Source organism: Haliaeetus albicilla, chromosome 22, assembly GCF_947461875.1.
Source record: "Haliaeetus albicilla chromosome 22, bHalAlb1.1, whole genome shotgun sequence".
NCBI lineage: Eukaryota > Metazoa > Chordata > Aves > Accipitriformes > Accipitridae > Haliaeetus > Haliaeetus albicilla.
In genome coordinates this window covers 15630008-15644710 of record NC_091504.1, presented here as the reverse complement: position 1 = coordinate 15644710, position 14703 = coordinate 15630008, and the positions used below count along the sequence as shown (strand labels likewise).

At 39.9% G+C, this 14703-nt stretch overlaps 1 protein-coding gene across 3 annotated transcripts in view; it reads left to right on the top strand.

Annotated features, from left to right (window-relative positions):
- MYH11 (myosin heavy chain 11) overlaps positions 1–14546 on the top strand; it is a 63579-nt gene extending 49033 nt beyond the window's left edge. For 2 of the 3 annotated variants that reach the window (XM_069809999.1, XM_069809998.1), the window contains 17 exons: positions 218–389; positions 973–1185; positions 1330–1474; positions 1563–1769; positions 2851–2955; positions 3058–3210; positions 3618–3866; positions 4118–4330; positions 5030–5242; positions 5905–6066; positions 6819–6947; positions 7503–7591; positions 7830–7953; positions 8112–8320; positions 8883–8991; positions 9591–9763; positions 13824–14546. In XM_069809999.1, the coding sequence (XP_069666100.1) occupies positions 218–389; positions 973–1185; positions 1330–1474; positions 1563–1769; positions 2851–2955; positions 3058–3210; positions 3618–3866; positions 4118–4330; positions 5030–5242; positions 5905–6066; positions 6819–6947; positions 7503–7591; positions 7830–7953; positions 8112–8320; positions 8883–8991; positions 9591–9763; positions 13824–13962 (2804 nt within the window). In that variant the 3' untranslated portion in view covers positions 13963–14546. Of the gene's footprint in view, positions 1–217; positions 390–972; positions 1186–1329; positions 1475–1562; positions 1770–2850; positions 2956–3057; positions 3211–3617; positions 3867–4117; positions 4331–5029; positions 5243–5904; positions 6067–6818; positions 6948–7502; positions 7592–7829; positions 7954–8111; positions 8321–8882; positions 8992–9590; positions 9764–10873; positions 10906–13823 lie in introns of all 3 variants that reach the window. The other variant, XM_069810000.1, reaches the window with a different exon arrangement.
- The last annotated feature ends 157 nt before the right edge of the window (positions 14547–14703 follow it).

The window sequence follows — 14703 nt, the reverse complement described above, 5'->3', positions numbered from 1 at the left end:
ATTAATGCTGCTTCTGGAGAAAGATAAATGATTCTTTGGGGTGGCTAGAAAAAAGTGATGACAGTAAGGTATTGCATGTTGCTTCAGAAACACAGTGACTCATAGTTAAACGTATGGCCTCACTGGAGGCCAAAACATTTTTTTGCCGAAGTTCAAGATCAGATTAAGGACTCCTTGCACTATTGCACTCCCATAACCAAAATCCTTACTTTTTCAGTGCGACTGAAGAAAGAAGAGAAAAGCAGACAAGAACTGGAGAAAGTTAAGAGGAAGTTGGAAGGGGAGTCAAGTGATCTACATGAGCAAATTGCAGAGCTCCAGGCACAAATTGCTGAGCTGAAAGCACAACTAGCCAAGAAGGAGGAAGAGCTGCAGGCTGCTCTAGCCAGGTATTCACTCCTGAACCTGCATACAGGTGGAAAACCCAGGCTGGAACAGGTGTCTCTCCCCTTCCCAGACATTGAGATGCTGCAGCCATGAATCTCATGTGTCAGTTATATATCCACCCTGCATGCCTTCCCCATTTTCCAAATTTCCTTTTGCAAAAAATAATTATACTATTGTTTGCCCACAAACACATATCTTACCTCCAGATAGCAATGAAAATTCCTCTTCCCAATCGCACTGGCAGTGCTGTCAAGTAAAGAATGAAAATGTAACAACATACTTCATAGGCAAAAGGCAGAAATTACTTAAGAATCTGACCCTGATCCATTCCAGAGTTTCAGTGGATTTTCTGTATAAATTTAAGAGGGCCAACACTCAATCAAAACTTTTGCTGAATCAGTTGATCAGCACCTCCAGGCATTGTGTCCTGATACGTTACAGCTGCCAGATCTTTTTTGCATCAGCCCCCCCTCTTTCTTTGGTACTTTCTTGCACAGCACCTATAAAACTTTAATCTCTGTATATCAATTTCCTCAAAGTGAATTTTTTTTTTTTAATACATAAAATGAAATACTCTCTTTCCAGGCTTGAAGATGAAACTAGTCAGAAGAACAATGCCCTCAAGAAGATCCGTGAATTGGAATCTCACATCTCTGATCTCCAGGAAGACTTAGAGTCCGAAAGAGCTGCAAGAAACAAAGCAGAAAAACAGAAGAGAGACCTAGGTGAAGAGCTGGAGGCTCTTAAGACAGAGCTTGAGGATACTTTGGATACCACAGCCACCCAGCAAGAACTCAGGTATGGAGATGTAGCACATGGGCCAAAAATAAACGTCACCAATCTCAGTACAATACTGTGTGTTAACTGTGCAGTAGTGCTATTTTCCCAGTGACCAGAACACTTATATCTGCTGCTGCTCCATTTATGTGTGTTACCTTCCAGAGCAAAGCGTGAACAGGAGGTCACAGTGCTGAAGAGAGCTCTGGAGGAGGAGACTCGAACTCACGAAGCCCAGGTCCAGGAGATGAGGCAAAAGCACACTCAAGCTGTGGAAGAGCTAACAGAGCAGCTGGAACAATTTAAACGGGTAAACAAAAATCCACCTTACTGAAAACTATCCACTAGATAACATGGCTTCCTTTTATAGATCATCTTTCTTCACTTCATGCTTGTAGGCTAAAGCAAACTTGGATAAGACCAAACAGACACTGGAGAAAGACAACGCTGATCTGGCTAATGAAGTCAGGAGCCTGAATCAGGCCAAGCAAGATGTGGAGCACAAAAAGAAGAAGCTGGAAGTACAGCTGCAAGAGTTACAGTCCAAATACACTGATGGAGAGCGTGTTCGGACAGAACTCAATGAAAAAGTTCATAAGTTACAGGTAGGAAGGAGTTTGACCTTTTGCTGTGACACCTTGAGCTTGAGAAGACCAGTTTATACTGTTCCGTGAGGGTATAACTGGAGGAATCCTGGCCCTGTCCACTTCAGCCAAAATGCTCATTTTTTTTATCATCTGTAGGGTTCCTACCTTGAACTCCTACCCCAATTATCACACATTTAAACAATTACAATCACTCTGTCTCATGGAAGTGAGAGCTTTTAGTCTCACCATTGCTCTGTACACATTGCAGTCTGTAATGCCACCACTGGTTCAGTGACTGTGCTGCATATTTTACAGTTTCTTTCTGTTCATTCATTTTTGGGTGGTGGGGAACATTGATAGGAATGTGGCTTCTGGAAATGGATTAGGCAGCTATTAAACACATATGTTGTGCTCAGAAAAAATGGCAACGAAAGGAGAATGCTCACTTATCTATGATTTAGTGTCTAGTAAGAAATAACTAAAGATAATTTTAAATGGTGCTTTAGCAGATGTTCTGTGTCCAGTGATACTAATCAAGCTTATTGTTACAACTTTGTTCAAAGCAGCAATAAGCTTTTCTTTATTATTTTAAGTTAAACCACGACAGTGGATAAATAAGAAAATATAATCAAAATGCATCAACTTCTGTCAAACTTGGGAAGAGGAAGGAAAATCCACAAAAATCCCCATTCCCCTTTGCAATTCATTGAAAGGAACATACTAGTATTGCCTTATGAATATGACTAGGTTTTGATATATAGTAATAAAATACTAAGGTAAACTAGACAAAAATGGCATTAGACCTTGGGGGTCTTAATACACAGGTCACAGAGATGACACATGCAGAAACTGCAGAGTTTGTGTGTAGGATTTAGTTCCACAGGACCTAAATCCCACACATTGTCCAGCAAAATTATGTCAAAATTGTGAATTCCATTTAAGATAGAAACACTGTTGGTGCTTGAGGTGACCCAGAAGCATAGGAGCAGATTCAGATCCTGTTCAAATTTAAGATTTCAATCTAGAGCAAACAAAAGTTTGTAGTAAGATTCTGAAGTTGTGCAAAATAACTGAGTTTATTCGCTGCGGTGTCTCATAGGTTGAGGTTGAAAATGTTACTGGTTTGCTCAATGAAGCAGAAAGCAAGACAATCAAATTGACCAAAGACGTTGCAACCTTAGGATCTCAGCTACAAGATACACAGGTAAACTTCCATCCAGGAACAGCTCATCTACAATATTTATAAAATGCACTATGAAAAGACCTAAACTAATGACTGTATTGCTGATTGATGTGGTGACTGTAGGAGCTGCTTCAGGAAGAAACGCGGCAGAAGCTAAATGTGTCTACCAAGCTTCGTCAGTTGGAGGATGAGAAGAACAGCTTGCAAGAGCAGTTGGATGAAGAATTAGAAGCAAAACAAAATCTGGAGAGACATATTTCAACACTGACGATACAGGTATCAGTGCCATAGCTAAATCACTAGCCCATCACTGAGAGTTTGTCAGTAATTCCAGAGGTTTCAGATCTGTAGAACTATCCTGGCACAGCACATGGACCTTCAGGGAACAAGTGCTGTTAGCCCAGATGGCATCAGTGAAGCTCCACAATGGAGCCAGAAGTCTCCCTCTTCTTTAAAGTGTGATGTCTAGGACAGGTACAAATGCAAGGTAGCTCCCAAGATAGTCTTGCATACTAGGCTTGTCTGCCTCATTTTATGAGGCCTGGGTGATGGGTAACTGGTCATTAGCTTCACATGGGTGAAATTAGATAAGATTTCTGGGTCTTGATTGTCTCCTGGCCACCTTCTCTGCCAAGCTTTGTTGTCACTGCTATAAAGATTTGTCCTATGAATTCAAATTTCAGCTCTCTGACTCTAAGAAGAAGCTACAGGAATATTCCAGCACAATAGAAACCATGGAAGAAGGCAAAAAGAGACTCCAGAAGGAAATTGAAAGTCTCACACAACAGTTTGAGGAAAAGGCTGCTTCTTACGACAAACTGGAAAAAACCAAGAACAGACTCCAGCAGGAGCTGGATGACCTGGTGGTGGACTTAGACAACCAGCGTCAGCTGGTCTCCAACCTGGAGAAGAAACAGAAGAAATTTGATCAGGTATGGATTTAAGATTCTCCCTTGCTATGTTATAACCTAACTTTTCTGGAACTCACAGAGACTCCACTGGTTTAGTGAAAGATAAAGCAGGGACAAAAAATAAACTAAAATTTAATTACACATGCACTGGTTAATTTTGTATTTATATAACTTTATCAAAAGGCAGAGATTTTTCTTGTCAACTGACAAGACAGTTGCAATAGAAAAACCCTATTACTAATTCTTCCTGTATTAACACTGCCTTTTTACAGATGCTAGCTGAAGAGAAAAGCATCTCTTCAAAATATGCAGATGAAAGGGACAGAGCAGAAGCTGAAGCTAGAGAAAAAGAAACAAAGGCTTTGTCATTGGCCCGAGCCCTTGAAGAGGCTTTGGAAGCCAAAGAAGAACTGGAGAGAATGAACAAAATGTTGAAAGCTGAAATGGAAGATCTTGTTAGCTCCAAAGACGATGTTGGCAAGAATGTAAGTTTTGGGCTTAGAACAATTTCCACAACAATAACTTAAGATAGCAGCTAACAAACAGATCATTGTTTTCAGTGTGGGAAATTCTCTGTAGCACACAAATCCATTCAGCAAGATCAGGTATTTCACACAGAATTCAAAGGTTGTTCCATTTGTGCCCCAACTTTCCAAAGACTTGGCAAAGTAACTGTAAGCCATCTTTATTTTTAACAACTTCAAGCGTGAAGGAGATTCTTATTGATTTCTAAGACTGAAAAACCATTAAAGAAATTCTAAATAATTTACTAGTTTATTAAGCAGCTTTGAAGTTGTAAACTCTGGAAATCTGATTTTATTAGTTACATTTGACATTGCCACCAACCTAACATTTACTTGTATAGCTGCAGCAAATTTACACTGATGCCAACCACTTCTTTTATTACAGTGATATGATAATATTACTTCTAATACTAAATAAATTCAATTTTGATACTTGACTAGATTAAAAATGAAAGTTGGGATAAAGACAATCTCAGGTTATTTTAAGACAGATTTGCAAGTGTACGAAAATTGCTAATTTACCATTTTCAGTGCAAATTAGTTCATTCATTGTCCACAGCTGGTATTTTCAAATGTGGCCTATACTGCAGGTAGACTGTGTTTAACTAGAATTATTTTTATTTCTTATAACAAGACTATTAAATTCTCATTGCTTGAAAGGTCCACGAATTGGAGAAATCTAAACGGACCCTTGAACAGCAAGTAGAAGAGATGAAGACACAATTAGAAGAGCTAGAGGATGAGCTACAGGCTGCTGAAGATGCCAAACTCAGGTTGGAGGTTAATATGCAGGCCCTAAAAGGCCAGTTTGAAAGAGATTTACAAGCCAGAGATGAACAGAATGAAGAGAAGAGAAGACAACTCCTTAAACAGGTGCCATTCTCTATTATTGCCTTTGTAGATACCTAACCAAGCCATCTGAATGTCCCCAGCCTCATGACACTATTAAAAGCGCCTTACTATAATGAGAAGAAAATATTATATTGCCTTGTGCTTGGCAAACTTAAAAAAAAAAAGTAGTAGGTAATTGTATTGAAAAAGGCACAAAACTGCATAACAGGTTTTTTCCTGTTTCAGTAGCAGGTGCACAACTGCCAACAGACGTAGCAATTTAACACTACAACCAATATAGTATAAAATTTTAATTGTTATTTCTGACACAGAAGAACCTTCCCTATATTCTCAGTACAAGTGAAAAAAGACAGCTTCTAATGTATCTGCCTTCCCAAGGTACACTAAGTGCATACAAAAGCATTGGAAATGAAAACAGACAAGACACAGCCTATTTGTACACAAGTGTTGTGACAGAAAGGACAACTGCTGTAATATACATTTTTCCATCAATACAGAACCCAAATTGCTGACTCCTTTCAAGAATCTTTAATTTTTGGACAAAATGGAAATCTATTTTAACTGCCAGGAAAATCACAATTAATAGAGATATGGGGGGCTCTATACCTTATTCAGACACACACAGAGTGTTTAAGAGTGCTCAAGGACTTTCCTAAACTTAAGTTGTTTTCTTTAATGATCAGCTCCATGAATATGAAACGGAACTGGAAGATGAGCGGAAGCAACGTGCCCTGGCAGCTGCAGCCAAAAAGAAGCTAGAGATTGATGTTAAAGACCTAGAAAGCCAAGCTGATTCTGCTAATAAAGCTCGGGAAGAAGCCATCAAACAACTTCGCAAATTACAGGTGTGTAATCCCACAAATACAATTTTTCCCACTGCTGTCTTTTTTACAGCCACCATATGAAAGTTAGGCGACATCTGTGAACTTGATACCCATTACAGATGATTGGTCAGAGGCGGAGTTTTAACTAGACTCCCAGATTCAAGTATCTGTACTGTAATGCTCAGTTTGAATGACAATGGAAAACTTCACATGGCAAATTATGAAAACCTTAAATTTCATCATTATAGAGAGCTTCCAAAACTCCCTGGCCAACACTCATCTGCTATTGGCTTTACCCACATGAAGGAAAACACAGATTCCCACATAAAGAGCTACAGGATAAAATCTATTACAGGGCTTCAATCCTGATTTGAACACTTGCCTCAAAAGCATAAAAGACTGTTCTGAAGTAATTTTGTCTCTGAATTAGCATTTTCCTGTTTATACTGTAAGTCTCCATATCAACTGTTCTGCCATATGCTGACAGCTAAATAACAAAAAGGGATGTATCGGAAAGATTAAGACTGCAATATTCAGAGGAAATATGGATAAAAGGCATTACAAAAGCTGCAGTTTGCAAGTGGAAGCATCACTCTTCTTAGAATAGCATTTCAGAACTTTCCAACATGTGCTAGCTGATCTCTCCAGAAAATGTAATTTAAGCAGGCATTATGATTATGTAAATGTGTATGTGTTCTTTTCTGTTCAAATTTCTTTCTACTGAAATTGTAATAAAGCCAGACAAAAATACATCTGTTATTCTTTTCAATAAGGCTCAGATGAAGGACTACCAACGAGAGCTGGATGATGCACGGGCTGCCAGAGAAGAAATATTTGCTACAGCCAGAGAAAATGAGAAGAAAGCAAAGGGCCTGGAAGCAGAACTCATCCAGCTTCAAGAGGTAAAGTGGGAAACTTAGAGCAGACTACACATGACCTTCAGTAGCAAAACAGAACTGCAACAAAATAATATAATAGCTATCAGGGATGGAAAGCTATAAGCAGCAGTTGTAACAAGTTCCACGTGCTCCATGCACTCCACTAAAGTTGTTGGATCTACATCTGAGCATAGCCAGATTAAGCTGAAAAAACAATCACCTTGGAGGAAGGCACAGTTCACCAGTCTTAAAGGGAAATGAACTGTATAATCCAACATAAGTTGTTTTCAATAGCTATAAATTCTTGAAGTCTTGTTAGTTCTTTTATTCCTACATGCATGAAATGGCAATCTTGTGACTAAAACCAATAAAATAGAAACCAGCTGACAGGCTGGATAAATCCTATGGAAGTACAACGAAATACAGTTTATGATATGACAAGAATTCATTCTGTTAACAAGACAACACATCTTACACCAGTTTTAGAAAGTTTACTGTCCTGTGTATCATGCTATAACTATTTGTCTGAACATTTACTTCCTCATTTCTTTACTGTGCTGCCTTTTCCTGTTCTCCTAGGATCTGGCTGCTGCAGAGAGAGCTCGCAAACAAGCAGATCTGGAGAAAGAAGAAATGGCAGAAGAACTTGCAAGCGCTACTTCTGGAAGGTAGGAATAGACTGGATTACTCACAAGGCTGTAAACATGCTGCTGAACATTGCATGGCTGCCAAGAGAAGTTATGTTCTTCTCCCAACAGCCATCTGGTCTTAACACGCACACACGACTGGTTTCATTGAAACACCTAGTTCTCTTTTCTTTATGAATTATTGGCAGTTCATAATAGTTTCAGACACATTCAACTCGTCAAAGCCATAACTACACACTTATTAAATTTAAACTTACAGGACAAGCCTTCAGGATGAGAAACGGCGCCTGGAGGCAAGAATTGCGCAACTGGAGGAAGAGCTTGAAGAGGAGCAAAGCAATATAGAGGCAATGGGTGATCGCATGAGGAAAGCAGTACAGCAGGTAAAGCTCATTTCGGCACGACACCTTCTGTTTGTATTCCAGCAAAAGCTATTTGTGGTTCTGAATAATTATTTGGAGAATTACCACCCCAAATTGCTACCTGTCATTTCTCTGAAAGCATGCACCATTTTTGACAACATCCATTCTCACCCTTGCAGGCAGAGCAGCTGAACAATGAGCTGGCAACAGAGCGCTCAACTGCACAGAAGAACGAAAATGCTCGGCAGCAACTGGAGAGGCAGAACAAAGAGCTGAAGAGTAAGCTGCAAGAGATGGAGGGAGCTGTGAAGTCCAAATTCAAAACTACAATTGCTGCTCTGGAGGCCAAAATTGCTTCTCTTGAAGAGCAATTGGAACAGGAAGCCAGGTACTGGTCTCCCAGAGGGCAGAGCTGTCCATTTATTGTTCCAGTTAATGAGACAGAAAGTAAACAAAGGCATACAGGATTTGTGTCATCAGGCTCTCAGTGCCATTAAGGCTTGGTAAAGTCTCTCCCTCACTTAACATTTCTTAGACATATTGCCAGTAACTGGAGTTGTTACAGGTTCTGATTAAGAACTATTTTATTGCTGAAAAGTTCTACTGGTATCAAAGGCAAGGATCTGCTCCCCTACATTTTACAGTAACTGCCCTATGACCCTATCAGGTTAATCACCATGACACATTGTGCCATTTGTAAGACTATTTCTTCAGAAAATCACCTTGTGTTTTAGAACAGATCTCCTGGAGCACCTCTAGCATACAGCAAAGACACATACTTGTTTTGATCAGAAGAACATGATCTTTAAGTTTTGCTTAGAATTCATCTGTTAAATTCAGTAAGGCCTTTAACATATGGGTCCTTAGTGTCAGTTTCATGAGCAACATGCCCGAGGCAGGTGAAGACTACAGACCTTCCACATCACCAAATGTTGCACTGTCACTTGCAGAGAGAAGCAGGCTGCAGCCAAGACTTTGCGCCAGAAGGACAAGAAGCTGAAGGATGCATTGCTGCAGGTGGAGGATGAGAGAAAGCAAGCAGAGCAGTACAAAGATCAGGTATCAGACTGTCATGAGGGTCCTAGTCTGGGGCACAGGGATTTTCAGATTTTACCCTAAGAAAGAAAGATTTCATGTTCTGCCTCAAAGAAATATCCCTCCAGAAAACAGACTGTCTGCTTGGATTCTATGCTGGGAGAGCTATACAGCCCTTTGCTAAAAGACAGGACAATATAATTATTCTTTCATGCTGAGTCAAGTGCCAAAGCACTAGTCCTTGTCAGTCAGCCAGCTGCAACAGTCTGACTGCACAGTGATACATAGGACTGTGCACAACATCCTTATTGCTATATGAATGGAGATGATGAACACATTCTGTTTTAAAATTTTAGCTTTACCTAATGCACACCAACCTCCAAGCCAGAAAAGCAGAGGTAGGACCATGCAGCAAAAGAAGCAACAAGGTAGTGTCGGAATACAGTATCTATCAGAAAAACGAACTCCCACAAAGCAAAGTTATTTTTATATTTTTTTAGATTTTAAGCTTCTAACTTTGATTCAGGCCATGTTTCAGTAAAACGCTCAAGAGAAGTATGAAATTAAAATGAGGAATGTAAAGCTGTTTTGAATTAAAGCATTACTCTAAAATTTCCCTTTAGGCCGAGAAGGGCAACACACGACTCAAGCAACTGAAAAGGCAGCTGGAGGAGGCTGAGGAAGAGTCTCAGCGTATCAATGCAAACCGCAGGAAGCTGCAGAGAGAGCTGGATGAAGCTACTGAAAGTAACGAAGCCCTGGGCCGTGAGGTTGCAGCACTGAAGAGCAAGCTCAGGTAGAACGCCCTTGTTTGTTCCCACTCATTGACAGCCTTGAAATTTAGAACTCAACTACAGAAGCAAAAAAAAAAAATCTGTTCAAGTGAAGAACAGACACTGATAATGCTGAAAAGTTACTCACTCCTTGTATGAGGCTTGGCAGGTACAACAAAAGGCCAAGGTCAGAAGGTGAAGTGCATTTCATAGACTACAGCAGTCTCAGGATTTCAGCTGTGAGATGAACAACTGTGATAACATGGCACAGGCCTTACACTTTCTAATCAAAACTCCTGTTGGCTTAAATAGGAACAGAATTAGGCTTGGTTGCTTTTGAAAACACCCCTTATATAATGACTGTATCTCTTTGTACAGAAGCAGTCACAAAATGCTTGTTCTTTTCACACTTTCACACATGCACAACTCGCACACAATGACCGTAAACAGTCTCAAGCAACATCACAGGTGGCAAAAGGCAAAGCACATTATATGACTCTATTCCAAAAGTCTCTTTGGACTTCAGCACAAAGGGATTCAGTGTCATCAGACCAAGGAAAAGATCAAAATGTCCCTTTGCATTTTCCTGTTAAAACTGACTGGGAAAAAAGATAAATCTGTGATCAGTCAGCTACATACCCGAGTTCTCCTGCACTCACTGGGTTTGAAAACACCAACTTGCTGAAGTAAAGAGGCTGACTTGAATTATAAGGAAATTGCTCTATCTACATCATCACACCACAAAAATTTGCTTTCTACCTAAAACCAGCAGTATTTCAGATGAAAGCAAAGCATGTGCCTAGTTGTGTTCTTGAAGCAGTTTGCCAGTGTGTTTACTAGTAACATGCATGAACCTTCAGATGTGGATTTACTTCAAAGTGAAGAGTTAGGGATGCGGTAGCCTTTTCCATTAGCACCATCTTCATTGGGGCATGCTCCTGGCTGCTTTACAAAGGAGTGGCTGTGTCCAGCCCTTTTTACATAGAATAGCATAAGACTCATTTTTGTTTTATCTAATTGTAATGTAATTGGATGTAATGTACTTTGTTTAATTACTTAAAAGTAATCTACCTACCTCTGATCATGACCATGTGCTTAGTATAACTGCCCGGGACTCTTTCTCTCTGTTTCAGAGGGACACAGGAACCTTCGCATGACTAAGCAGGTACCATGCCTTCAACTTTGCAGCTAGCTTGTGTTGCACAAATTTCCATTTTCTTCAGCCCAAGTAAAAATTATGTGAGGTTTCTGCAAACTGTGAAGGCTTGGATATCTTGACATTAATCTATTTTATCAAAAGAGACAAATATTACAATAATCTAGCTACCATTAGCTGTTCATCAGTGATACATCTTTCTTACAAGTAGGTTATGTACTGATGTAGACTTACCAATGTTGCATTCTCACAAGTTCTACCAACAGAGTACCTAATAAAGTACTGACTTTTTCTGCATGAAAATTGTCTTTTTTACACCTCATCTTTGTGCACAGCCAAAAGGATTAAACTTTTTCAAATGAAATACACCATTGATTAGAAAAATTGATTAAAAGGACTAATGAATATGAAGCGTCACAGCATGTCATTAGAATTTCACAGTATTTGTTACACATTGTAATGTTGACTCTAAGGTAAGATCCCATCTAACTCACCTGAGATTTGGGAAGATCTTACTTGCATGTGATTTATCACACTTACACCACACAATCACAGGCAAAAGAGAAAGTCTTGCCTTTCATTACATAGCACTCTGGGCCTGTATTGCTTACAAATAGCTATTACTAAGGCTTTTAGAGACATTTTGCAGACATTACGTTGCTTGTCTACTGTTATTAAAATGTAAAGCACAGTCACAGAAATTAATATTGACACTGTTAACTTAGCACAGCATTATACTATACTTACCACAGTCTCTGGAGATAGGAATAATACCTGCTGTTGCAAAAATTAAAGAGCTACTGCCTTGTAATATTTGTACATCTTCTCTTTTACATATGCTGGATTTTGCTGGGAATACACAAATATTTAAAGACGATGTCTTGTCCTTGCATGTGCCTTTCAGTCAGCCTAATATTTCCCATCAGGCTGTTATTCAAGCACTGCTCCAGTAGCACTTGTTCAAAGGTAGATAAAATACAGAGATGCTAAGCAAACACTAATGCTTAAGGCTTTTCTCAACTATACACATTATTCTAAAGGTACTAATACAAATGACCACATGAATATTATCAAACCCATAAACCTGTTTAAGAGGAACAAATATAAACAGAAAGTGTTTATCCAGAGGACCAATACCAGTTTAAAGAAGTATGAAGTTTATGCATACTGCAACAGCTTATGTTAATGAGTAGTGAATATGTGGTAGCGAGTTCACTTCTTTGTAGCCAAAACCGTACTGCACAATTTGGTTAGACTCCCACTGCTACTCCCCACCATTCCCATGTTCTCTTATAGCACTTCAGTGAATTACTGCATCATAAAGAGATTTATCTTACAAATTACTCGTAACTGAGTCCAGACAGCAGGAGTCCAAAGGGGTAGAAAGCTCTTCCTTTAGTGACAAAAATTAATGAATTTACTGACCTAACTAGAACTTTCTTGTTAAACTGTAATAACAAATATCTGCTATCCTAAAATAGTAGACACTGCTGTTAAGACTCTGTCAAGCACATGCCAGGGTAGAAATGACATACCCTTGTGTTCAATACATGCCATTGGCACCAGAACAACTACGGTTAATTAACAGCAGATCTTAAATGAAGCTTTATTATCCAGCTAATTGCTTGCTCACACTGAAGTTTAAAGGCAGAATTGTGGAAAACAGACTACATGTCACATTTCTACCTTGGAAGCACAGATTTGTGCCTCTGAAATAAGTTAGTCCAGCCAATGTTCCACCTGCTTCCCTTGTACGGAAGATTGAACTTCGGGCTTAAATAGCTGCTTCAGGAAGGACAACACCGGCTTAGTCTTCTGCAAGGACAAGACAAGCCTTTAAATATTTATGCATGATTGCTGTACCCAAAAGTGCAGTCAGATGTATTTAACACCAAATTAGTCATTTTGGCACAACATTCAGTGATCATGAATTTATTTTATTGCTTATGTCTGTGGTCTCAAGCCTTTACAAAGGTTTGCTTAACGAGGGGCAAGTGAGAGGCCATGTTACAAAACTTAAACGTTTTGTAGCACAGTAGCAATGGAGGCCAAGAAGAGACAAACCCATCTTCTGTCTCACTTGTTCACACCTCCCCAAAAAATTAACCTTGAGGACCAAAGTGTCCCTGCCTTGGGCTGTGGCTCTGAAACATATGGGGATGGGAGGGAGATGGGAGAGGAAAAGGGGGTAAGATGGGAAAAAGCATTTTATGTAAGCTCTTCTGCAAGACACTTGCACTGTTAAGTGTCAGCACCTGAGTTGCAACACAGTTCCAAAGCAGTGATGGTTTCCTCTCTCCACTGGGAAAGAGACTGGAGCTACTCACAACCTAGGATGCCACACACATCAAAGCAGCTGTGGTACTCCGCAACACAGCCTTTGTAGAGGGGGACTGTGGGCTCAAAAATGCCTGCTGACATCCACAGCACTGCTCCAGTCCCAGGTCTCATGGGCCTTCAGTACCTGGTGGGCTTACCCAGACTGCAGGTCAGAAATTCAGCACAAGCTCGCGCTCTCTCTCCTTGCTCTTCTAAAGGGACAGGAAGGACACTCCCCTGCTGTTGTGGGTACAAGCAGCCCCCTTTCCCATTCCTTCCAAGCACAACCAGTTGCAGTCCTCATAGAGAATAACAGTGAAATGAAGGGAAGAGCGGATGGGGGTGGGGTAGATGAGACTATTTAGAGGAGAATTTTAAGCACAAGAACAGGAATCCTATCACAGTTCCAAGCAACTGGGAGTCTCAACCTGTCCACAAATTACTCTTATATGCTACAGAGCAGAAAGTTGTATTAGAGGCCCATAGCTCTTGGCTGTTCTGCATTCAAATACATAAGCCCCACAGGTACTGTTAAAAAACTCTATGCTTGTTTGTGAGGACTGCAAATGACCTAACATCTGATTTTTATTTTTTTCCTCTTACTACAGGAGGGGAAATGAGCCAGCATCTTTTGTCCCACCCCGTAGATCTGGAGGCAGAAGAGTAATTGAGAACGCAACAGAAGGAGGTGATGAAGAAATGGATGCAAGAGATGGAGATTTCAATGGAACAAAAGCCAGTGAATAAACACGCTTAAAAAAATTGCACTGCAGCAAGGGGAGGGAGGACGATATTTAGCACTGTATAAGTCTACTCGTAGTGTCAAGGTCACATACACCCACTCCTCTGACAATGATAAAAGCACAACTGCCTTGTCTCCAACGTATAGATTGATGTTAAAAGTACTCCAAAACTTATTTTACCATGAAGTGTATTTGAAAAGATGGAGTTTTTTTAACACTCAGAGTGTTAAAAGACACTTTGAGAATCTTACAGAAAGTGAGTTCTAGTAGCTCAGATGATTTAAATCCCAGTGAACTATAGTTTACACAGGATTTGAGACTGTTGTGAGGGGTGCGGAGGGGTGGGAGGGAGGGGTGGGAAGGCATTGGTCAGTTATTCTTTTCTTAAACTTTCATTGTCTTGAGTATTCGATTAATATAGGGTTTTTTCCTGGTTACTACACCCTTGATGCACCGTTCACAAGGTGGAAGTGCCTTTTTAATCACTTACTGAAAAATAAAATATCATTTGTTCAAATTAAGTCAACTGTTACAGTTTTATATGCACTGTGGATGTGCTTACACACTAATAAAGGGCTATAAAAACTACTCCAGTATTCTTGTGTACAGGTGTCACTTGGGTGCAATACAGCATGCTTGAAGGGAATGGTGGATGCAGTAGAGCTTCTTTCCAACTCAAATACTTTTTAGAAAAGGTCATCTGTAATCATTAGAACAAAAACCTGATTTTCCCCTAAGCAATTGC